At 47.9% G+C, this 26,780-nt stretch overlaps 1 protein-coding gene across 1 annotated transcript in view; it reads left to right on the top strand.

Annotated features, from left to right (window-relative positions):
* Window positions 1-26,780, top strand: part of LOC307088901 (uncharacterized protein) — a 67,863-nt gene that overhangs the window by 5,630 nt on the left and 35,453 nt on the right. Inside the window, exons 2-3 of the mRNA XM_079754958.1 lie at window positions 11,719-11,904; window positions 14,456-14,512. Of these exons, the coding sequence (XP_079611084.1) occupies window positions 11,721-11,904; window positions 14,456-14,512 (241 nt within the window). The 5' untranslated portion in view covers window positions 11,719-11,720. The remainder of the gene's footprint in view (window positions 1-11,718; window positions 11,905-14,455; window positions 14,513-26,780) is intronic.

Genomic DNA, 26,780 nt, shown 5'->3' with positions numbered 1-26,780 from the left:
TACTCAACAACCACACGTAAACATCTCTCGTTACGTAGTCGCAGTGACTGTAGCTCGTTATGTTTTTAATCTTCATTCTCCAGTCGATCGTCGACTGCTCTCCCAATGCTAATGCGGCTAGGCTAATGTGTGGCCTCTGTGTGTGTGGTACCTTTCTCAGCTGGCCCGTGTGAGGAAGCGAGAACAGGCCTTGCATTCATTTACAATCTAGAGCTGTTCACAAGCGCTCTCAGGTAGTTATTAACGCTCAAACTGTGGCGCCCTGTTTAACAGACAGGCCTTTCTGCTCCTACAGGCCTGGAGAATGACAACCGTGGGACTTTTCTACTTGTGTCCTTGCATCGTGTAGCATCTTGTCCCAGCTATCTCGTTATATAAGGGGAATGGGTTAACTTAGCGACTCTTATTGCTTGGCACCTGGTTCTATGAACATCTTTTCAGTACCGACGGTGATATATTGTGGTTTCTCTTTCTTCTGACTAAATGTACTTATTGTAAGTCGCTTTGGATAAAAGCGTCTGCTAATGGCCCTAAATGTAGATTTAATGTAAATGTGTCAAGCAGCAGAAAGGTTGTAGCGTGACGGGTCTCAGTTCATTTCACCCTGCCATCTCTCTGCATGCGCACATGGCGACAACAATGTGGAACCGATGAACTCTGAGCCAGCGGCTCACTGACACCCTGCAGCGATCCATCGGGATATTGGAGCTTCCCTGTTTTGCGTTATTAAAATGACACATTTCTTTCACTGAGATGAACTGCTTTGAAACGAGGGGAACAGTCGATCAGTGATCCCTGATTCTGCAGCGTGGTTCTCCCAAGGTTCTGAGTCACACGTTTTGTGTTGGGGTGACAGTGAGTGAACCGGTGTTAGACACCAGCACCACCACCGCAGCAGAGTGAATGGATGAATTGATGGGATCGGGTTGGAAAGAGAGATTGAGAGAGCAGAGATGGAGAGTACAGAGTGTACACGCCTCTATAATCCACCCCCCCCCCCCCCCCCCTCCAAACACTGACACGCACACAAACACACACGGCCAGCCACACACGTAGCAGCTGGGCTAGTGTGTTAGCCACTGAGAATTAAAAGCCAACACAGTCCGTGTTGGATGGTGAAACTAATGTACCAATTGTCCCAATGACTTGACCCAAATGACGCGTTAAATCGTCCCAGCGTAAGACTTGGGGCCGATGATCTCGTTTGAAGTAGTTCATATTATTGCCCGAGAGATGTGGACTGTCCAAATCGGACTCAAAGCCACGCAGAGACCGCATGGCCGCTCAAATATTTGTGGAATGCTTGGCATTCGAGACTCACATAGTAACCTATGGTGTTGTTGGCCCTGATCCGAGAGAGAGAGAGAGACTCCCACAGCAACCTATGGTGTTGGCCTGATCCACTATCTCACCCCAATCTAGAGGGAGAGAGACATGGCCCATTCAAGGTGTGTGTGTTCTACTCTGCGTTCCTTTCCTATGTGTTATGCATGTTAAACAATGAGGCATAGTTCCTTCCCACATTGTGTGTGTGCACATATTTTCCAGATTCTTTTTTCTCAAGCATAGTTTTGAGGGGTACAGCAAAATGTCTGTCCGTCTGTAGGGGAGTAAATCTCTCTCTTTCTCTATCTCCTGTTCTACCCCTCCCTCCCTCCCTTTCTCTCTTCCTCCCTCCCTCCAGTATGATGACTTCTGGTTAGGTCTGAATTATGTAAGCCATGTTCTAAGGTTCCTGTGTATACTATACTCTGATCATATAGCTTTAGTATGAGTATTATAAACTACACTCTGATCATATAGCTTTAGTTTGAGTATTATTAATTATACTCTGATCATATAGCTTTAGTACGAGTATTGTAAGCTATACTCTGATCATATAGCTTTATTATGAGTATTGTAAGCTATACTCTGATCATATAGCTTTGGTGCTGCTAAATGTTAATTCTGCTTCACTCGGGTCACCAGAGATGGGGGTGTCTGTAATCCAATAAACAAATGGGCAATATCTCTTTAAGAGAGTTGTTATGGGAGAGACAAGAAGACCAGGTGGGACTGGAGTCACAGACATGTCTGGTGATATTCAAATGACCTGTTACTACTCATTAAATTATAGATGCATGAATATTTGTCTGTTCTCTCTACACATCGAGTGTGTCCCTCACCTCATTTCCCTCCCGTTGCTCCGTAACTTCATATCGCTCATGTCTCTTGGCTTTACCTCTCTTCCATTCATCATTCTGCTGTCCTAACACACACACGGACACAGACACACACACGCTGACCCTAACAGACAGCCAGACACATACAGAGCTGCCAAATGATTACCGAGGCTGTCATGGTTTTGCATCACCACTGATTAGGAAAGCAGGGCTCAGTGTACTTTAGGACCAATGCTGCTAGCAGATTCCCCTAGCATGACTACGGCAAACCTCTATGGGCTGCTATCTCATTCCCCTAGCTACTGCAAACCTCTATAGTCTGCTAGCTCATTCCCTTAGCTACTGCAAACCTCTATAGTCTGCTAGCTCATTCCCTTAGCATGCCTAATGCAAACCTCTACATTTTGCTAGCTCATTCCCTTAGCATGCACACTGCTAACCTCTATAGGTCGCTTGCTCATTTCCGTAGCATGCACACTGCAAACCTCTATAGGCTGCTAGCTCCTTCCCCTAGCATGCACACGGCCAACCTCTATAGGCTTGTCGCTCGTTGACCTAGGTACTGCAAACCTCTATAGTCTGCTAGCTCATTCCCCTAGCATGCCCACTGCAGACCTCTATAGGCTGCTAGCTCCTTCCCCTAGCATTCCTACCGCTAACCTCTATAGGCTGGATCTAATGAGTGAGGACAGATATTCCTCTCATGCCAGCAGGGATACTGCCTCTCATTCTGCATGCCTACAGGTCTGCTGACTCTCGTTCCCCTCATGCCAGCAGGAATACTTCTCAGCGAACACAATACGTCAGTCATCACGGTTCGCAGTCATTACAGGGCATGATGAGGTATCACTTAGCGGACGCTAAGAGGCTTACTCAGGGAGTGACCGTCCTCCTCCAGGGTAACTCCCCCGGTCCCAGGGCCGAGGGCTGTCCCCTCTCTGCCTCCCGTTCTCCAGCCTCCCCTCAGTCCTGCTGTCCCCGCTCAACAGCCATCTTGCTCCAGAAGGGGAGTAATTCACAACATGCTAATGGCATATGCAACGGCTTGTTCCAGTCGGTCCTGTTCTGGTTAGCGGTTCACACACTCTGGCTGTTTCTCAAAGTGAAGGCTGCAGCCCTGCTAGAACACTTCCTTGCTAGTCGCGTCCTATTGTGATGAGGCTAGAGTGCTGCCTAGTGTTTGTAGCGTTCAGAGTTTGGAACGACTTGCTAGTGTGGAAGCGCTTCCACTTTTTAATACTGCTCTCTAATACTGATCTTAAATATTTTAAGATTTTAATTGTTGAAATTGTTATTGGCGACAGTAGTTTGTTTTAACACCACCTACTTGCATATTAAAACAAATCAATCCATGCAAAATATAGCCTATTATTACGTTGCAAAAACGTTTGTAAGAAATCGCACAGGTTCATTTTTTGAATTTACGTGATTAATCTTTAAAAAGCAATACGGCACAAAATATTTCTGAAAACGTTCAAATAACTTCACTTGTGTAAAGCAATGTGTGTATTGCTTTCTATATGCAATTTTTAAAAATCCCGCACAGCGTGTGAACGCAAAGGATTGTGGGTATTTTAGCTCGTTGAGGATCCATCGATGCATCCTTGAAAAATCTCGGAATTCTCTAAAATAAAGGGCGCGAGAAGGGCGCGAATTTCCGAGTGTTCTAAACATTGGAACAGTGCTTGTCGGCGTTTTAATGACGTAGCGTCCTTAAAAGGGCAGCCGTTGAGCATGCTTCCTTCACATTGGGAAAATGGCGCACGCACGCACGCACACACAAACACTTGTCTGGGAGAGCCACCGCGCATGGCATGCTAACAGCATGCTAATGGCATGTTCCAGTCTGTCTTGTTCTGGTTAGCGGTTCACACACAGTCTTCTGTCTAGGCGAGCCCCGTGTGTGTGTGTGTGTGTGTGTGTGTGTGGCCCCAGCTGCACCCTGTGGCCCATGCACAGACCCCACTACACATATGTTGCTTTCTGAAAACAAGCATTCATAAATGGAGGCTCTCTTTCCAACTCATCAGCCCACTTTGGTAAACACCTCTATCATGTCGCTGGTGTTTGTTCAAGCAAGCTCGCTTTCAAGGAGGGTAATCATGAGAAAACAAACACAACAAAACTCATGTCTAGTAATTATGAAGATCTTATAAACAATGCATAAGTCCTGACAGGTGGGCAGCCCGTGTTGAACGCTGTAGGCTTTTTGCACACGCACGCTCTGAGTCGCAATGCTCAGTCAAAACTAGCTTTTCAAGGACCTGACTCGGAGATAAACCTTTTATTCCATCTCCAGAGAGAGAGACACACACACACACACACACACACACACACACACACACACACACACACACACACACACACACACACACACACACACACACACACACACACACACACACACACACACACACACACACACACGCGCTGCATTCCTCTGGGAGCCCCCTTCACCTCAGGCGCCCCTCCCTCCCTGACCTCGCCCTTCTTCCTTTGTCTGCTGTTATCTTCCTCGTCGCTGTGGTCTTCGTCCTCCTCGCCACCAGGGCCTTTTGTGGGAACGAGACACTGGGATTGGTTTCCCCTTGTGTTCTCTGTTCACATACCACCGTTCAAATGCTGCTTGTATAAACAACACTAGTGCCTCTCAAGTGGGTTCTGGATTATTATAGTTAGAACTCATAAAGTAATTATACCTTATTATAATAGGAATAAAAGTGCTACAGGCTTTTAAACAAGCTTTACCTGGACCACTCCTGCTCCACCTTGACCACGCCCACTATACCTATACCACGCCCACTCTACATGAACCACGCCCACTCTACCCATCCCTAGCCATCCCTAACTGGGATGGACGCCCTTAGGTTACAGGATCCATCCTGAGTCTCCTGCTGTTGTGTGGTTATGAGCTCGGTGGGTGCACCAGTAAGGGTACAGATTAACTGCAGGCGTCCTGTATTGGAGTGTTTCAGTGTTCTATCTGGCCGCTCTGCTGGATGTCGTTTGGCAGTGCTGACTGTATTGGAATCATGGCCACCAGTTTAAGGGGGGGAAGGACTAGTACTTGTTGTGATTAGATTGATTCTACTCTGTCTTCTGACCTCCAGTCATTATGTCCTTCGATTCACTTGCAACAAAAATAAACTAACTTGATTTCAATCATTAACCTAATACACAGTGATAAGAGAATATAATGGGATTTGTTTTTCTTAAATCTTTCTATTTTGATTATTTCAATGGCGGTAATTTAATGTACCAGGCTACTTTACTGGAATAAATGAACTCACAAGGTGTGTGTGTGTGTGTGTGTGTGTGTGTGTGTGTGTGTGTGTGTGTGTGTGTGTGTGTGTGTGTGTGTGTGTGTGTGTGTGTGTGTGTGTGTGTGTGCTGTTCCTTGCTGACATGCATCCCCCTCCCTGTGCAGAACCGAATGCCTTTTCTAAAGAGCGAGGCTGGCTGCACAGTTCCCCCCCATATCGCTAGCTCCTCCTAAGAGAAACCTGACATGGGTTAGGGGAAATGTTATCATGTCTGCACCTCATGAAGTCAGAGGGTGACTCATTTGATGATATACCAGCTGGAGGTCAGGACGCCGTGGTGAAGTAGTCACAGCTAGGGGAAGTAGGAGGGAATCTCAGAAGTTAGGCTGGTTGAAGTGAAAGCCAACATTTCAGGTCATATGTAATGCTTTTCATAAACGTAGAATACTACACAGCAATTCTACAAAAGTGTGTGTGTGTGTGTCCGAGTGGCAGGTGTTGCCTGGTGGAGTTGATGGCACCGCCTGCCAGGGACGGAGACACATCCCCCTGGATTAGATTAATGGCAGCTGAGGCAGCGTTGCATTGTGGGCCGTGTGGAAAACGCATCAGCAGAGTCCTGCAGTGGGTCAAAGTAATGCTGCAGAGGTTCAGCAATGCAACCCTACAGAACGTAGTTCACACTGTGATACTGAATCCCAGGGTTGTTTTATATGGGAGTTGTTACTCTGAGATTGTGGGAAGGCCGTAAATGTTTATTGTGTTTTGAAGAGGAGCAGTGTGTAAGACTCAGACCTACTTTAAGGCGTATTGCGCTGTGATTTATCGTGTGAACATGGTGTCGTGTTGCAGGCCCTCTCTCACTTCCTGGCCCCTTCTGCTTTCTTGTAAAGTCCTCCCAGGGGTGTGTGTGTGTACGCATGTGAGTGTGTGTTTGTGTGCGTCCACGGCCTTGAAGTCGATCCCATGTCTCCACTGATGGCTGGGCTCAGTGTGCTGTATTGATTGATCAGGACCCAGAGCTCCACTGAAACTGGATCTGGACATGCAGCAAAGCGAGCTGTCTTCGGTTCTGGGAGGTCTGGTGCTTGGTTGGTGTAACTTTGAAACGCTGGGCTCATGTGTTCTGGTGCTAGAGACGTGTTAAGCTCAGCCCAGTTCTGGGTTGCTAAATTAGAGCGGTGCTTTGGTTCATGAGTTGGCTCTGTATGCGACAGCCTGGTCTTCGGAGGGAGGAGGATAATACAAGACGATGGCCCAGACCACTTGCTCATAAAACACATTCACCAAAGTGTGTATGTGTTATTTTTAAAGTGTCTGTCTGTCTGTCTGTCTGTCTGTCTGTCTGTCTGTCTGTCTGTCTGTCTGGTTAGGATTTAAAAACAAAATGTTTTTTTTTTCTTTAGAGTAGACTAATTAGTTTTATTTGGTCATTTCATGAGGTTATAGAGGCCTGCATCTATTTCCCATGAAAATAAAATAAACCCTGTTTAAGCTATCGTGTGTGTGTGTGTGTGTGTGTGTATGTACGTGCAGAAGGCACCATGTCAGCTGTCGGCAGCACAAAGCAGAAGTGCTGGAGCAGAAAATAGGGGGAATTTCATATTGCTAATTCAAACACACATGGGTTTACGCCGAGCGCACACACATACAAGATTAGAGACGCCACTCCAACACACACACTGCTTGAAACTAAAGTCTTTCATTCACCGAAGCTTAGTGGCCTGCTCAGTTGGGGGGTTGGGGGGAGGTTATAACAACAACGTCCTGACACAAACTGAAAGTAAAATCATTGCGCAGCAGCATAGCCTCTGTGGTTTATGTAACGCTGGAACACTGGTGAAACCAATGTCATTGTTTAAGATATTCAATGGAACCCGACGACGTCTAACGAAAGTCTGTGGGGCGACAGACAGCACCTTTTTGAACGGGGGCAGCTCCATCAGAACATCCTTTGGGGAGAAGCCTGCGTTCTTGACCTTATTGCTTATGTGCTATTTATCGACCACGTCACCCTTATATCTGGGGAATCTACACCAATACTGATAAAACTCTGATGGGCCCATGGGGAGTCTGTAATGGATGGATCGAAGATAAAGTGGTGGTTTATATGTTCACCAAAGTGATGTTAACTCACAGTAACCTGGTGGTTATGAACCTGTGAGAAACCTCCCTTCAAGGCCAGCCCTTTAGATGCGCTCACAGGAACTCCTATGTCCTGACTAAATAATGGATCCAAGTCTAAATTATAAATATAGTCAGACGCATGCGCACACACACACACACACGCACGCAGCAGCAGCAGCAGCAGAAGCAGCAGCCTTCCCCAACCTTCTTAGAAAGTGACATCAGAGGTCACTATTCCCCGGTTTCTATTACTCCCAGCAGCCATGATACTCAGAAAGTTGTTTTAAGACTACAGTGAGTGATTTGTTGCCAGCTATTAATCATCGTTTGTACCTTGAAACGTATTGAGCTGCGGGATTATACGTGGGATCTTTTTTTTTTTTTTTGCTATATATTATTTCACTGCGGCCATACAGTGAGCTAATACAAGGATTATTTAGCATATTATTCCATAAGTCTACCTACTTACAACACTCATTGTAAACTAGCAGGGATGCCCTTTTTATTTCTCTCTGACCATAACCGTCCCTCGTTAACCGGTCCTCGTTAACTGACACACGTTAACCGGTCCTTACCCGTTAACCGATGAGAATAAATACACTGTAATGAATGGACGTAGGTCTGTAAAAATATGACAAATATTTTCATTTGTAGGCAACGAGTGCTGGTCATTAGGAAACGAGGGCTGGTCAAAGCGCAACGCTCCAGATTATCCCAGTTAAGGTATAATTGAATGAGCAGTTCACTGTAGAAATCCTCCTAAACCAATGAAACGTCACAGCTGTATCTCTCCCTGCTGGGCCCAAGAGCATCTCTGGAGTTCTGGAGCGTCAGCGACATGTTGGCACTGAAGATAAAAGTCAATTTATCTTTTCTTTAATTTAGTCAGATCAACAACATTTTTGAGACGGCCCCTAACCCGGTTAGATTCCAGTGTTAGGTTTGAGTTTGGTCGTGTGCAGCCTTTGTGAGCCCCCCCCATCTGCCATAGACCAAGGATGAGGGGACAATGGTGTCCAGAATTTCTCCTGAGTCAGTTGAGTCATAAACCCATGACTCAACATACGAGTGGTTGTGGGGTCCCCTCTCCTCTTTGTCAGATGGGGATGTTCTGCCTAGTGCCTACACGTATGTGCTTTTGGTCTTCCGTGTGTGTCTGTGTGTGTGTGTGTGCACAATAGTTGTGTGCGCAGCAGATTAAGGGAGGATTAACCTTAACCTTCGCCGCAGGCCTTTTTTTAAGTTGCAGGAAATGCGCATCCACACACACACACACACACAGTCCACAAATGTGGACTGCAACTCTAACATTGAGCTACCCTCACATGACAATGACACTCTGTATGGGCCTGTGTCCTCACAATGCATAGAGAGTACAGACACATACATTGTATATGTTTGGGTCTTCAGAACTGCATGCAGCCACACACAGTGTGTGTTTGGGTCCTCAGAACTGCATACAGACACACACACTGTATGGCCCTGTGTCCTCACACTGCACACAGACACACACACACTGTATGGCCCTGTGTCCTCACACTGCATACAGACACACACAAACACACTGTGTGGCCCTGTTTCCTTACAGTACTACATACTGACACATACTGTGTGTTTGTGTTTTTGTCCACTTCCTTCCTTTGTTGAAACCCAATTGTTTCCGAGTAGCCAAACCCAAGCGCCGACTCTTGTGGTGGCTGCCTTGGACGCCTTGGGCAAAAGCCAAAGTGCGGTTTGTCATCTGAAGAATAAGATTGAGACAATTATTTTGGTCAATGAATGGAAAGTGAGTGACACCATTTTGGGTAATGAAAAGGCAGCTTTGATTCTGCTGATTTGGGCAGCAGTAGACCCAAGAAAAAGGGTATTTTGGGTCTCTCTGTTAAGTCTGTTAAGTAACACACACACACACACACACACTCACTGAGGTTATATATGGAAAGTGTGCATGCTGGCCAGCAGGTCTTTGTGATGAGAGTCCTTAGTCTTCCAGCGGCAGGCTGGTGTTTTCCACAGGATGGGTGGGTAACGAGGAGGGGGGGGGGGGGGGGGGGGGGGGGGGTTGGGGGGGACCCCAGATCTACTCAGGCGTCTCCTTAGGCACGCCCCCTGGAGAAAGTTCACCACATCTGTGGTGGGGTAAACACACAGGCTGTGGCCACCACACCCTGGCCCCAGGCCTCCACCCTGGCTGGCTAACGGGCGGGAATGGGGCTGTGTTTACATGTGCGATCAGTTAATGTATGTTTTAAATGCCCAATTGAACCCATCGGTCGATGTGTTGAGCGGTTTATTGATCTGAAAGAGCTGTACCCAGGCTGACTTCACTGGTCTGTCTGACCCACCAGTCAGGCTGTTGTTCAGATCACTGCCCCCCCTGCTGAAGGTCAGACCGAATTAAACCCATCGGAAATGTTGACCCAGTCTCACTGGGCGGTGAGTCATCCCGGGATGGATGGTCCAGCAGATGGGGCTGTGGGGTTGTGTTGAGGACCAGTAGTCAGTGTAAAGTAGCTGTATGGATGGTTCTAGCACGGTCTGTGTGCAGCTAGCTGTTAGCACGGTCTGTGTGCAGCTAGCTGTTAGCACGGTCTGTGTGCAGCTAGCTGTTAGCACGGACTGTGTGCAGCTAGCTATAAGCACGGTCCCTGTGCAGCAAGCTCTTGGCAAGGCTTGTGTGCAGCTAGTTGTTAGCACTGTCTGTGTGCAGCTAGCTGTTAGCACGTTCCCTATGCAGCTGTTAGCATGGTCCCTGTGAAGCTAGCAGTTAGCACGCTGCACCAGTGGGGGTCATCTCTCTAAAGGCCTATCCCAGTAACCTGACTGGGCCAGCCCACTGGGAGACAGGGATGTCACATGGGCACCTTGTTCTTTCCCAGTTCAAATGCTGTGGGCTGTACTGAAGGGTGGGTGTAGCTAACAGACCCCTGTTGAGCTTCAATACTCATGTTGAGTAGAAATGCTCACAGTACCATCACTTCCTCTGAGCCACACACACACACACACACACACACACACACACACACACACACACACACACACACACACACACACACACACACAAACGCGCACACACACACACACACACACACACACACACACACACACACACACACACACACACACACACACACACACACACACACACACACAAACACAAACGCACACTTACAATCTGTGTGGTTAATGGAGGGAGGTAAGTGGAGGGTAGGAGAAGGAAACAAACAAAGTAAATGGACCATCATGAAGGGGTCCAGTACTGATTGTTGTGAGGACCAGAGCAGGTGACGTGGTCTTCATGAGTCCTGAGGACCACAGCAGGAGATCAGGAATAGAAATGGCCTGCTGCGGTGATAACCTGGAATTATGTTTCAAAAGATGACTCAACATGACTCCACAAACCCACTCTACTGCCATTGGTCAGCAGGCCTTGCCTGGATCTACTTAGTGAAGTGTGTGTGTGTCTTGCGCTTGCTTGCTTGCTTGCTTGCTTGCTTGCTTGCTTGCTTGCTTGCTTGCTTGCTTGCTTGCTTCCAAACAATACTTGCTTTATAAAACGTGTGAGTGAAACTCTGCCCCCGTGTGGTACCGAATGGCGTTGCACCCTCCCCCCAGCCTCCTCTGACAGCCGCACTGCGATCTCTCCATCTGCTGCCTGTGTGAAGGTGTGGCTGTTTTTCATCTCTCTTTGTCTGTCTCTCTGTGTGTCTCTCTCTGTTTGTCTGTCTCCCTGTCTATCTCTGTCAGTCTGTTTGTTTGTGTCGGTCTACCTATATCTCTCTCTCTCTCTCTCTCTCTCTCTCTCTCTCTCTCTCTCTCTCTCTCTGTATGTTTGTCCCTCTCTGTCTCTCTCTTTGTCTGTCTGTCCCTCTTTCACTCTCTATTTGTCTGTCTGTGTCTCTGTCTCTGTCTATCTTTCTCTCTGTCTCTCTGTCCTCTCGGTCTTCCCTCTACTACCCTCTCCCTGCTGTCTCTGACGCTCCATGCTAACGCTCCATGCTAACGTTCCATGCTAGCGCTCCATGCTAAAGCCCCATGCTAATGCCCCATGCTAACGCCCTCTCCCTGCTGTCACTGATGCTCCATGCTAACGCTCCCTGCTAACGCCCTCTCCCTGCTTTTTCTGAAGCCCCATGCTAACGCCCCCCCCCCTCTTGTCTCCTCAGCCATGGCGCAGTTGGACCTGAGCCTCAGTGATGCGTTGAGCGACTGCGCTGCGCCCGGCCCGGAGCCTCGGGTGGAGCGGGACTTCGTGGCCCAGCTGGAGGCCGAGGCCTTCGACGACCAGGTCGGGGAGACGGTGGGCAAGACGGACTACATCCCCCTGCTGGACGGAGACGACACTGCACCAGGTGACCAGGGGGGGTCCAGAGGAGACCACTGGGGCTAGAGGAGGCACCCGGGGAGGTTAAGAGGAGGCCGCTGTGGGTACAGGAGGCACCCGGGGCTCCAGGGGGGGTCAGACCGCCAGGGGGGAACCAGATCACCGGGGGGTGTCCAGACTGCTGGGGCTACAGGAAGGACCGGGGGGGGCAGATTGGGTCTAGAGGGGCACCGGGTCAGAACTGGGACCAGGTGGATGGGTAGACTTCATAATGGGATTCATAATAAGAGCGATACCAGGCTGGGTGGTGGGTAGTGGTCCAATGACACTACTATAGCACTATACAGTATAGTTAAGTGTGGGTGGAGATTCACAGTAGCCAAACGCTCTAGCCAACTTACATCAGACCAGAGGAAGAGATACAGCATGATGATTTAATTATTGAATCATGTTAATAGTAATCATATTAATCATCTCTCTTGAATGCGTGTGTTCTCTCTGTTTAGTTTTATGGATGTTTTTTGTTTGGTTTTAGTGCTGTTCTTCTGACATTGGACAATTCAATATTAGTAATCCCATGCCGTTTGTTTTAGAGAGCCACTGTTGTCCATTAGTCCTGTGTGCCATCATATCACTCCTCGTCCTCCCCTGGTTGACATTGATTCAGAATCGTCGATTTGTTTGTTGCTGCAGCTCAGCTTCCGATTCAATCATCGTGACAGGCCCCACATTAAGCCAAAAGCATCTTTATGTAACGCGGACAGCAGCTTCCCATAACTGACACAAATGATCAGGCGCGCCGGGCCCCTGGCTGCCATTTTGGATCTGTCTAGGTGCCATTCAGTTCCGTTGGGCAAAGCTGCCCGTCTCGTTTGAGGTCACTTTCAGCTTTTAACCCTTCAGTGCAAATGAGAGCACATTGAGAAGTTTTCTTTACCCTTGTGTTTTTCTTAGCGAAAGAACAGTTTTTGAAGCTTGTCACTTCTCTGTCTCTGCGTGGAATTACCAATCAAAGCCCACTGTTGTAAATATACCCTCTGGTCAACAGCCTGAGTGCGCTCAGATGTCTCTCAGACTCTCTTTCTGCTCCTCAATTAGAGCACTTTATCGATCCTTAATGAGTCCAACTATGACTGGATAGGCCAGAATTAATTAATACTTATTGTGATTCCTTGTGCTAGATTCCTATTCCATAAGTGGTTTTATAAATGGTTTTTCAGTTATTGTCCTTTTGAAATGTATGGAACGACTATGTCGGAGTGGATATTGTTTTTTCAAAGTAAAGGATCTTTGTGGGACGATAGGGTTGGGTTAGATCCAATAGTCTATCTGATATGTTATCAAGCCTTTCCACTGTTGGAAACTCCTGGGCACCATTTTGGATCTTGTGTGTAATCTCATCCGCTGTTACACATAGTGAGCAAAGGGACAGAATATGGGTCACATCACAAGCTCCCCTCCTAAAATACACATCGCTTTACTCGCGTTGGAAACAGGACCCTGTCGACCATGTTGGATAATTTCACCATGATTCTCTATTCTGGACTGTGGGGGAAGAGTGTGTGTGTGTGTGTCTGTCCTGCGTGTTTCCTGCGTTTGTCCTGCGTGTGTTAGTCCCGTATTAAAGGTTAGTAGAGTGGGCCTCTCCACTGTGGTTCAGCAGATCAGAGCACAATGGATGCTCTCTCTCAGAGACCCAGAGTGACAAATAGAATCACCATGTTTGAAAATTACATCATTTAATTAGAAGGCTATTAACTAACAAGAACAAATGCACAAGTTACGTGAATGTTATGGAATTTAGGGTGAGCAGGTTCAATTCATGCCCCCTCCTTTTATATTATACTGTTTTCCCTTCACACTGCCAAGGTATATTTGCCCTGTGTGTGTCTGTGTGCGTGCATTTGTGTCTGTGTGTGTGTGTGTCTGTGTGTGCGTGTGTCTGTGTCTTTCTGTGTGTGCGTGTGTCTGTGTCTTTCTGTGTGTGCGCTTGTGTCTGTCTGTCTATCTGTGTGTGTCTGTGCACGTGTGCGTGTCTGTCTGTCTGTCTGTCTGTGTGTGTGCGTGTGTGTGTGTCTGTGTGTGAGTGTGTGTCTGTCTGTCTATCTGTGTGTGTCTGTGTGTGAGTATGTGTCTGTGCCCGTGTGTGTCTGTGTGTGTCTCTGCGGTTGTGATGGTCTGACTTTGCCCCAGTTGGCCCGCGGGCCTCTCTCTCTCTCTCAGTGCGGGACGTTCGGTGGTCGATGTGCTGAAATGGCCAACGCTCTGACACACGCGTGGACAAACACGACAGGACAGTCGGTCAACGCCCTCCGTCAGCAGATGTGTGTGTGTGTGTGTGTGTGTGTGTGTGTGTGTGTGTGTGTGTGTGTGTGTGTGTGTGTGTGTGTGTGTGATGTGAATAGGTCAATATGAGACCCTTCTAAGGAGATGGTGGGGCTGAAATGGTGCAGTGACTCAGCACTGGGCCGCTCCTCTTCTGGATGCTGGTCTGACTGGGCTCTGTCCCAAGGACGTTTTGCGTTCATCCCCACAGCTGAACAGGTTGTAAAATGTGCTTTGACTTTGTGTGTATGCAGACATTGGAACTGCATTGGCAAACGGAGAGAAGAAAGCTGAAGGGGCACAAAAGCCTGGTAAGATACCCTGCAAAACGCCCTCTCTGCTCCATCTGCCTCTTCCTCTCATTCCTCCGTCATGGACTCTTGTTTCACTCCTGTTGTCTCCCATCTCAGTTGTTTTTAGTTTTGTGTGTGTGTGCGTGTGCAAGTGTGTGTGTGCATGCGCGTGTGTGTGTGTGTGTGTGTTTGCAATGGTGTTCACATGAGCACAAACACATTGAATGTAGATAACTACAACCAAGGAGGTGATGTAATCGGTATGAAGATCTCAAAGGATCTCCACCCTACCCTGGTGGTCAGATGCAGACTCGTGTATCTTATCGTTCACTTGGTTGTATTAAAGTCGTTCCATTCAAGGCAAATGCCACCACAGTGTAAACAATTATCTAGCCTTTCTGCGCGGCTAGGCTAACCTGATCCACAGCGGTTGCCTCTGAGCTCCCCCTGCAGCAGGGACAGGGTGGCTGTTGACAGCCATTAAAGCAGGAATGCCATGCGCTACGTCACCGGTTGGGGGTTCTGTTCCCTCCGGACGGGGTATTGACGGCAGAGCGGCTGCGTCTCCGAGGGAGGGGCGTTAATGACAGCTAATGAGTCCTATGGGGGGGGGTGCTTGCTCGGGAACAGACTGACGAGAGCTGCTCTGTGTAGGGCTGTGTGTGTGTCTCTTTGTTGGCCAGGATGCATGTGTTTGTGTGTGTGGATGAGAGCCACCATTTTGATTTATTTCATGGTAATTTATTTCAGCTGTTATCACCCTTTTTTCTCCTTACTTTATCATCTCTTCCTTGTTTCTCATCACATGGGGTTTGTCATGCAATTGTGTGTGTGTGTGTGTGTGTGTGTGTGTGTGTGTGTGTGTGTGTGTGTGTGTGTGTGTGTTGCGTGTGTGTGCGTGTCGGTGTGTGTGTGTGTGTCATCTGTGAGATGAATGCATGTGAAGGCATGGAGAGGTTCTGCATGGGCCAGTGGCATGCACATTTTGTGTCTCCTTGGTCAGACTTGGTATTTCCCTCAGTTCGGCGTATCATTTAACATCACGTACACAGCTGCAGATGAATCTCCCTTAACCATTTTTTTACTTTCTTTATTTCCATCTCGTCCTTTCCCTCCTCATGAAGCTTAATGTACTCTGTTGAATCACAGTGATCAATTATAGAAAGAAAGCAGAAATGTGCATGGTACTGCCACATTTACCACAGTGTGACGGTAATCAAAGCCCACTTCCCTTACCCACAGCCCCATCAGCGCATACTTCCCCTCACACGGCTGGGATTGACTCCTGGGCTGGTGGCATGTGGACTGCTTGGCTGGCTCCTCTCTTATTTTCTATGCTCCTGTAAAGTGTCGCTGTGTGTGCGTGCATGTGCATGTGGAACAATAAAACCGTGGTCCAGTGTGTAAAGTGGAGGTGACCACTGGTGATGAGGTTGCAGATTACCAATTGAATCCCCCCTCTCTCCCCTCATTTTCCAACCACTACGGTGGCATGCTTTCTCCGGCAGACCGAGAGCCTACTTTTAAGTTATCGACAGGGAACCACCTCAAAAAACTAGCGTTTGGTAAACATGGTTGTATTAAAGGATGCAAACCCACTTGTCATAATCCCCCTCATCCGCGACCTGCCATTTGCTGCACTATTTCACCATCTGTGCAGCGGTGGACGTCCGTGTCAGAGAGAGGGTTAAGCTTCTAGGACACTTATATAAATACGCCACGGTGTGTGTGGACGTGTGGAGCTCCTGGCCAGCGGTGGAGTTTGATGTTTCCGGGAGGGTTAAGCTTCTTGGATACAGAGTCTACTCAAACGTGATGAAGAAATAACACTTGTACAGTGCAGAAAAAATATAGGCAATGAAAATACATTGGGAATCATAATCCTTTTTTGATAATAAATAAGATGTGTGTCTAGCAGAAGACACACTGTTTAGTGATACAGTGAGGCCCCTGGCTACTGGATCCAGACTCAGTATCTAGATCAAGAAGTTCTCATGTCTCCTCTCCGTGGCGTTTTCCCTCTTTCTCTTCTCTACTCTAGTGTGACGGAGTACGGGTGGGTGTTGACCGATACAACACCAGACAAGTTGGAATAACAAACTTAAACTGATTCAGTTTAAAAAGCACAACATAAAGGCAGTCGGTATAAACACCAACCCCGGAGGGGAAGGGTTTTAGCGATTCTCTGTGTACGTCATGAGACTTACGGCCACAAAGCCAGCGGGTTTTGGTTTGAGATGTCTTCATATTCAGACTACAGACCACTCCTCCCTAACGAAGGAGACAGCCTCCGTTGATGTCAACAGATTACATTTAGTTTAATGCCAGCAGACTGTAAAATGTTAGAGAATCGTTGAGTTTAGTAGTAAAATTGTTCAAGGGAGTTACATCGTTCGTTTTAAGAAGAGATGGAAACTGTGTAAATGATTCACTTTACAATCCATAAAATAAATACATATAGATGCACAAATGCATTGCACAGGCTACAATATTGAAGAGATTTTGGATTGCTGATTGGGGCTCGGGGGGGGTTATGGTGTGTGCTTTGGCAAAGTGAATCGGTTCCTCCTCTTCGTTCAACCCGTTAGTGTTCCAGACGACCAGACAATGTTATCTGTGGCCAAATCAGATGTCCCCTGGCACAATCAGAGCTGTTCCCCAGCTGCGTCACGAGTGTTGCCTGTCAACGGAGGGATCAGATCTGACTGTCGGCAGTAAAGCTCTGCCCGTAGTCTAGACACTGCCCCCCCATAGACTCACAAACACAACTCCTTTCTTACAGTAGAATTCAATCGTCTTCCAGTTGCGTGACGGTTTCTGTGCTGTGGTTACGTCTGCTCTGCATAGGCTCCACTGTGAAGTAGACGTTGTTCTACTTCCTCACCTTTTTGGAGGACAACTTGTATTTATATTTACATTTATTTAGGGCATTTACGCTTTTATCCAAAGCAACTTACAATAAGTACATATGTAAGAAGTAAGAGAAACAACAATATATCGCTGTCGGTACAGTAAGGATGTTCATAGAACCAGGTGCCAAGCACTAACAATCACTAGGTTAACCCATTCCCCGTATACAGCAAAGATAACGGGGATAAGACGAAACACGTAAGACTACTCAGTCATCAAATCCTGATGTAGACTTCCATCTGATCCTGGTCCAAGATACAAATGGGATTGAAACAAGGATATAGTTTACTGTTTATTTTATTAGTGAAGTGAAAATCGAGTCAGTTTATAATCAGACTCCGGTCTCCGGTCCAGTGTTTCGTTAGCCCTCTGCTCCGGCGCTCGCATACCGTACGATGTGTGCGTGTCCACACTGTCCTTCTGCAGCCTCTCTAGTTGGGCTCGACATCAGGGACAACAGTGAGCCTTAAAGGCAGGCATTTGAAGCGTTCTCGAATGCAGAACATCTGGCCTGGTTTAGGAATCCCATTCACGTACCTCGTTCATCATGTACCTCGCCGCAGCCACAGAGGAGAGCGGGAAAACTAGGAACTGGGTCAGAGAATTAGAACGTAAGCTGGATTCTGCAAGGGCAGAGGAAGGTGTGTGTGTGTGTGTGTGTGTGTGTGTGTGTGTGTGTGTGTGTGTGTGTGTGTGTGTGTGTGTGTGTGTGTGTGTGTGTGTGTGTGTGTGTGTGACATTGAGAGAGTGTTGGTTGATGTTTCTCTGCCACTGTGGTACTACATCATGTGTACATGTTGTGTATCTGTGTGTGTGGTGCATTGCATGTAATAACAGGCATGCAATGCAATGAGGGCTCTGCACAAGAAGCATGAGAATGCATGCATGGCTTCATATACTGTAGTCTGCATGTTTCATCAAGATAAGCTCTGTAAAGTTGTGTTGTATACACAAAGGTTAACATAGACCCAGACACTGATGCATCAAATTAGTTTCCAAACAGTCTTGTGTTGGATCTCATAAAGTACTTTAGTGATGTTACATGCATTGGAGTGTTGGATTGTTGAGTTAACAGTTGATCTTTCAGCTTCACTAACCTGCTCTACTCTCCTTTCTCCCTCTCCTCCCTTGTGTCTCCCCATCACATGTTACCTGAACTCATACCTCCGCCCCTCCTTTCTCTCCCCTTTTTGAACTTCGGTTGACATTATTTAATTTATCCACTCCTCACTCCCTCTCAACTGCCTCTCAACTTTCTCTGTCTGTCTGTCTGTCTGTCTGTCTGTCTGTCTGTCTGTCTGTCTGTCTGTCTGTCTGTCTGTCTGTCTGTCTGTCTGTCTGTCTGTGTCTCTCTTTCTCTGTCTTTGTCTCTCTTTCTCTGTCTTTGTCTCTCCTCACTCTTTCTCTGTCTCTCACTCTGTCTCTCACTCTGTCTCTGTCTCTCACTCTGTGTTTGTCTCTGTCTCTCACTCTGTCTGTGTCTGTCTCTGTCTCCCACTCTGTCTCTGTCTCTCACTCTGTGTCTGTCTCTCACTCTGTGTCTGTCTCTCTCCCTTGCCCCTCCTGTGTGTTGGCCAATCGGATGCTTCAGAGGACTAGAGCCACCGTCCACCGCCGTGTCGAGCTAACAATCAGCTGCTTCAGCCTCTCTGCACTTTTCCCTCTCTCACACACACACACAGACACACACACAGACACACACACACACACACACACACACACACACACACACACACACACACACAACACACACACACACACACACACACACACACACACACACACACCCCCAACCCAACAGTCAATACTTAGTTGATGATGTTTTCAGCTTTTTAGCATTGTAAGTAACACGAATATAAGTAGCAGATTGGTAGCTTTAAGGCTGCGACTCCGTTCTTCAGTGCTTAATCACATTATCTTTATAGCAATATATAAAATATAACCCAAAGATGATATATTATACCATACAGAGTACAGACTATATGGATCTTCATTTCACCAAGCTTTATGCACTTTCTAAGGAGGACGACGGCATTCGAGGATCACGCACTCTTAAAACTCCTTTCAAGTCTAAGCGTGTCACTGCTACACACACACACACACACACACACACACACACACACACACACACACACACACACACACACACACACACACACACACACACACACACACACACACACACACACACACAAACACGGATCATAACCCCTTCCAGCCCTGTTCCGCTGTCATCACCTCCCGTCACAGCAATCCTGTTCCTTTAGTGTCACACGCACACACACTTCTGCACTTGTATGCCAAAACTAATCTGAAGTTCCTAATGGAGTGTGTGTTAACAGTGATTGTGACACCTTGTTTGTTACCCTCTAGTTGGCTAACCCTTGTTCCTATTGACACCATAGTCTCCTCTTACCTTAAGTCTCTTACTTCTGTACACATCTGTGTTGGTATAAAGAGTAAAGACATACTTGTATACAGCCAGCACAGAAAAGCCTATGCTTAAAATAGACAATCACTGAGCCGAAGTATATTTATGAAACGATAAGTTCACGGTTTCACTGTTGATGATTGGTTTACCTGAGTGACTGTGACGTCTTAATGTGTCCTCTTAATCATTCTTCTCCATTGGCCCCCTACCGCAGCTCTGACTCCATAGCTTGACTACCTAACACACCCTAAACACCATACTGTGTAGTTGAAGTACTGTTAGATGAACAGCAGCAGGACTGAGATAGAGCCACACTACCTTCCCTCTGGAGGAGATGAGATGAGGTTAGGTTCTGGTACTAGTGGTGGACGAGATGTGACATCACACACACACTCGGTATGTAAAGTGTCTCATTAAGGTGATATAAATGCAATTAATTAATAGTTAAGGTTCCAACCCCTTAAACATAATCCAGCCATTTGGTTTGGACTGTCATGGTACGATTACATTACAAAATAAAGTGATAATATTATTCCTATATCTTGTATAACGACACTATATAACGGTATTATATAATTACGTCGTGGTTTTATTTATCTTTTGTTCCCGATAGTGCTAACAGTTTGTTTCTGATTCTGTAGACTCGCCTGTCTATCTGCCTGACTGTATCTCTGACTGATTGTTCTGTCTGTCCGCGCTCTTTCTAATAAAAGTCTCCCTCACCTGCCTCTCTCTCTCTCTTCTTAAACCTGAACTAACCCGCTCAGATCGGGCCTTTCTGTCCCTAATATACCCTCTGCCTCTCCTGTCATCTGCAGTCACGTTATTATGCTCTTCCTCGCTCCCTAAGATGACACAGCACTTTAGTGCTCTAAAGCCCTCAGATAGACGGAGCGAGAGAGACTCAGAATAAAGAGGAAACCGAAAAACAGCCAGAAGGCTTATACCGAAGGTTTTTTGTGTCTGACTTTTGTATTTTACTTTTTGGAGAGTGCGAAAATGTTCGGGAAATAAGCCAGTAATCCTGTGTGCCTTACATCACAAACCAGCATAATGTGTAACTATCTGCAGAGATAGCAAACTTTAATTCCAGACTGCTGACTCAAAACACCAGATTCAATACCTTGCATTCAGGTACTTTAAAGGAAAAGGTAATGAAGTCATGAATAGAATGAGAAAGAGAATGATGGTTGTTCACACAATGTAATGCCCCACTCTCCTGTCATGGCGTCGAGCTTTGAGTCGTACTCATGCATTGTAGTTGTATTATAAAATAGTTAAAACGTTTTAAACAAAACAGTCAAAATGGGTCAACAAAAATAACTGAAGAGTACTGTGTGTGTGTGTGTGTGTGTGTGTGTGTGTGCGCTCCTCTGATTTCCAGGTATATTAACAGCACATATATATCTCCACTATAGTATATAGGGCAGGCTGCGCTAGTTTTCCTGTGTGTGTGTGTGTGTGTGTGTGTGTGTGTGTGTGTGTGTGTTTCTGTGAAACCTCTTCCTCAAGATGTGTGATCGTTGTCAGGGCAGTGGGCAGATAGCTGGGAATGTGCCAGACAGGCAGAAACAAAGCAACACAGACCTCCGCAACCCTGTCTCCGTAGGCCTCTGGGTTACCAGCTGCACCCTGCCCGGGGAGAGAAGGAGAGATATTAATCCACATCAACTGAGAACATGGTGATGGTGTGTGCGTTTAGAGGATGGGGGGGCTGTGTAAGAGATCACATGGACAGAAGCGTAGTTGTGCAGAGGCCATTGAGATGCTGGGGACGTTATTACTGTGTTCAGGAGGGCGGACCGCCAGCGAGCGCCTTACGACAATCAGCTTTTTCCTCTGCTACTAAATCCTCTCTCAGTCTCTACCCCAGCGTCACACTGGGAGGCGCTGGGTCTTCGTTCACAGCAGCCCTGGGTATTGCCTCTAGTTGTCTCCCTCGCGCTCTCGCTCTCTGTGTCTACTGTCTCTAGTTCCAGCTCTCTCTTCTCTCATTTCTCTCTTCTCCTCTCTATATATCTACTGTCTCTACTTTTGTTGATTCTCTCTCTACCTTCTCTCTCTGTCTCCCTCTATGTGAAATAATGTGTAATAAATATTCATGCGGGGGGACTGGTAATCCCCAGAGCTGGAAGGCTGCGTAATTCCCTCCGGCTTTAGATCGAGGCAGAACCGCGCAGTGTGTGTGTGAAGAGGCGCGTCAGTGTGTGTGATCTGGTATTGGTGTCTCTGGTTTTGTGCTTTACATCCAGTGCCTCTGTTGGTTATGCACGCCTTGGTGCACAACGGAGGGAGTGTTCATGGGCTCATAGGTAGCAGGGTTAGGAGGTCAGCAACAGGAGCTTCAGATCTTCCGAAGCCCCCACCCCTCCCTGAGTCAGTCAGCCTCATTTGTCAGACAGTGCCCCTCCTTAAGCAGACCCCCCACAGACGCAGACCCCTTCGAAATCCTTCTGGGCTTTTCCTTAAAATTGCTGCACTCTGATTTTCCTCTCTCTCTCTCTCGCTCTCTCTCTGACCCTCTTTTTGTCTCCCTCTCTCTGTTTCTGTGTGTGTGTGTCACTCACTCTCTTCCACGCTTTCTCACACACAAAAACGCAAACACATCAGACCGCTGGTGAGGCGTCTACGGCCCTCCTCTCCCTTACCCTCACCCTCCTCTCCCGTACCCTCCTCCTCCGCTCCCTCCCCTTCCTTGCTCTCCTCCTCCTCCTCCTCCTCGCCCTCGTCCTTGCCCTCCTCCTCGCCCTTGTCCTTGCCCTCCTCCTCGCCCTCGTCCTTTCCCTCCTCCTCCTCCTCCTCCTCCTCGCCCTCGTCCTTGCCCTCCTCCTCGCCCTCGTCCTTGCCCTCCTCCTCGCCCTCGTCCTTGCCCTCCTCCTCCTCCTCCCTGCCCTCCTCCTCATGCTCCACACTCTCCTCGCCCTCAACCTTCTCCTCCTCCCTCCCTCTCCTCCCCCCTCAACACGCGGTGTCACAGGTTGACCTGACAGGCCAGTGGGGCCCCCCGTGCGGCCCTGGTTCAGCACAGGGCAGGGGGGGGGGGGGGGCTCAGTGAAGCACGCCTTTTGTTTCTGGTGACTGAGCACGGAGGAGGAGGGGAGGGGTTCAGCGGCCGGTCAGGAAGGAAGTGCCCACGACGATGTTTACCGATTTAACTTGGATGGCTTATCGCCCCCTCCCCAGAGCTCCAGACAGACAGACAGCCAGACATGGGAGAGAGGATGGGAGACCCGCGGGAGAGGAGGGAGACATGGGGGAGAGGTGGGACACAGGGGGGGAGAGGAGGGAGACAGGGGGGAGATGTAGTGACATAACCGTTGGAGATGTACAAACTCAGACACAGAGGAGTGTTTTTGTGCGCGAGTGTGTGTGTGTGTGTGTGTGTGCGTGCGCGCGCTCAGAAGGCAAGGGTCGTAATGGGCCAATGTTGATGCCAGGCTGCATGGCCGTTTTAAGCCACACACATCAATACAGCCGCACCAAACCATCATGTGTTTATGTACAGCTCCTCTCTGGACAGAATGTTTTGTTAGATATCCATGGATAGATAGATAGATATATAGATATTTTCATCGGCATGTTTGAAAGGGGTCATTATTACACTTCAATGCATAGTCCTTTCAACTGTATTGTATTGCTGTTTATTCCAGCTGATCCAAGCCTATCCAGAATATATCATGTAGAAGAATATTTATTTGAGTAATTAATCTTCTGTCACTTGATTTGAGGAGCACTGCAGCGAAGGTTATTGTTCCAAGTCAATCTATGCTGTTTACTGCAAACAAAATGAATTATATTTCTGTGTTTAGCACAGACATCGTGTTGTGGACGTTGTTGCATCACCTGGTCCTGACCGGCCTATCTGGGCTCTAGTGTGGTCTGGTCTAGTCCTGGTCCGGGCTCTGGTCCGGTCTGGTCTATTCCTGGTGCTGGTCAAGTCAGAGCTCCTCTCTGAGTCACAGCAGTAGCTCTCCTTTCTGGGTGGTGAACCCCACTTGAATCTCTCTCAGTTCACTGGATTCTCTCTCCTCTCGCCTGGAGCATCAAAACGGCTCCACCTTCAGCTGGAGCTCAGACGCTACTGGGATTGTCACTCTTTGTGTGGTGATTATATTAAGCCCTGAAATGATACGGGCGTTGAATTAAATCTGCTAGACAGCTCTACCGAGCGGGACTGCTTGTGATGCACAGAATCTAAGAGACATAACATCCAGACATGTGCGTGGATGTGGGTGGGTTTGTGTGTGTCTGTAGGGGTGTGTCTGTAGGGGGGTGTGTGTGTGTCTGCAGGGGTGTGTGTTTGTGTGTGTGTGTCTGTAGGGGTAGGGGTTTGTGTGAATCTGTAGGGGTTTGTGTGTGTGTGTGTCTGTAGGGGTGTGTGTGTATCTATTATGGGTGTGTTTGTGCGTGCCCACTGCAGTACTGTCCTCCTCATGAACCAGGCTGTGTCTCTGGGCCGGACCCCCAGTCTGATCTGGGGGGGGGGGGGTGTGGCGCGGGCATAATGGGGTCGTCTGGGGGCCGGGGAGAGGAAGTCAGCTCAGCGCTGCTGCCTGTTAGCACTAGCTCATCCCAGATTAGACTGCTTCTTGTTGATTTAGGAGGTTTTCCCCCTGGTCACCAGGAGCAGCGGGGAGCAGGGCCGCTGGGCCACAGACACCAGCAGCAGGGGGTGAAGGTCAGCAGATGGAGACGCTGGCGCTGAGGGCAGTTTACGGTCCGAGCCAATTGATTCAGTTACAACTTATGAGTGTGTGCTGGAAGACTGGAGTATGGCTGTTGGCGGAAGGTGTGATGGACCCATCATACTCCATACTGATAGTGCATCATACTCCACACTGACAGCCCATCCATCATACTCCACACTGACAGCCCATCCATCATACTCCATACTGACAGCCCATCCATCATACTCCATACTGACAGCCCATCCATCATACTCCACACTGACAGCCCATCCATCATACTCCATACTGACAGCCCATCCATCATACTCCATACTGACAGCCCATCCATCATACTCCATACTGATAGTGCATCATACTCCATACTGACAGCCCATCCATCATACTCCATACTGACAGCCCATCCATCATACTCCACACTGACAGCCCATCCATCATACTCCACACTGACAGCCCATCCATCATACTCCATACTGACAGCCCATCCATCATACTCCACACTGACAGCCCATCCATCATACTCCATACTGACAGCCCATCCATCATACTCTAATATAGTGGTGGTTAGTGAGTCTACTGGTGGTTAGTGAGTCAAGTGGGGGTTAGTTAGTCTAGTGGTGGTTAGTAGTGGTTATTATGCCCCAGACGTCTGCCTTGAGCAGTTGTAGTTGTTCTTGTGTTTGACCTAGATACAGGTTGTGAGGTTCTGAGCTGGTGGTTCGGAAAATGGAAACTGAACCACACTCCATGAAGTTCTTGAAAGTCCACTTTGAGAATCAATGTTAGGAAACGGACGGGGTAGGAAAGGACGCTGATGGCAATAACAGCTCTCTCTCTCTCTCTCTTGCTCTCTCTCTTTCTCTTCTATTTAGTGCGCACACAGACAGACAGTCACACACATACACACACATACACAGACACACACAGACCCATACAGACCCAGACACACAGACTCTCCAACACACAAACAAACAGTGACATTTACTCCCTCAGACCACAGACAGCCTTCCAGCGGGCCAGCCCTTTAGTGAGGGACCCCTGAAAAACACACAAGCAAGCACACACGCGCACCCACACACACACACATACACGGGTCGGCCAACTCACAACAGAAAAACAAAAGCTCTGCGTGTGTGTTCTTGGCATGGAGAGCACACGTCAATGTTATTTTATTCGTGCCTCTTCGTGGTGCGTGCAGGCTTGCGTGTGTGTGCACCCCAGCCGTGCCAAAAGCAAGTCTCAGGACACGTGTGCTCAAGCGTGGCAGATTGAAGACGCGTGGCCCATCCGGGCGAGCTACGAAGTCGAGGGACGAGACGCACACACAGGCGACCGCCAAGCCGGCTCCCCCCTCCCTCCCAGTGTGACCAGACAGAAGCACCGATGGGAAATCCAAAGTGTTTGGTCTGGATATCTAAAGTACAATATAGGTTATACCCAATATATTAAAACATATGTATTTTTTTAATTGTACGATATCAAGAAAGATCAAGAATGGAAAGATCAAGAACAACGGGAGAAGGTTGAGACTGAAGTGCGGTGTCACCCTCACGTGAAGAACCCAACCGTCTGTTCCTGCTGTGATATCTACTGACTGACTACACCTTCTGGGCTGCGTAGTCGTCCCGATGGCTCTGATCCTAGCTGTTCTTGGCCTTGGAAATTCGTTGTATTCTCTTACAATGCTGTGTGTGTGTGTGTGTGTGTGTGTGTGTGTGTGTGTGTGTGTGTGTGTGTGTGTGTGTGTTTCATATGTGCCCATTTATTTGTCATGTGTGTGGGAACGCATTTGCATGTTGTTAACAGACGCAGAGAGACAGGCAGACAGACACACACACAGCATGTCTCCCTGAAGTGGTTCGTGTGGTCCATCCCCGCAGCAGACAGTCTTACGTAAGGCGGCTGGACTCTCCTGGATCAACTCCAGAAGTCTAGTGCCTCTTTCTGGGAGGGAAGCGTGTCAGCTGGTTTCCCTGTTTAATATTGAAATACGGCATCTCTATAGCAAGGCATGAGATGGAGAAACTTTATATTTAATTCAAAAGATTCCTGATGTCAATTGTGAGGGTCAGCTATTCCTGGAACTCACAGCGCAGTGTTTTGTTTTGGTTTAATTTCCCCCACAATACATAAATAATCCAGAAATAAGTTATGGTACCCCACTCCATGTTTGCACCAGAAGCTCAGTGTCTCTGTGTTGTTAGAGGTCAGCTCGGCCATCCCGATGAGCTGCCGTGTTCATGTGACGGCATCCTAATGC

Source organism: Pollachius pollachius (genome assembly GCF_949987615.1).
Source record: "Pollachius pollachius genome assembly, chromosome: 17".
NCBI classification, from domain to species: domain Eukaryota; kingdom Metazoa; phylum Chordata; class Actinopteri; order Gadiformes; family Gadidae; genus Pollachius; species Pollachius pollachius.
Note: the sequence above shows the minus strand (reverse complement) of the source record. Positions and strands in the feature narration are given on the sequence as shown.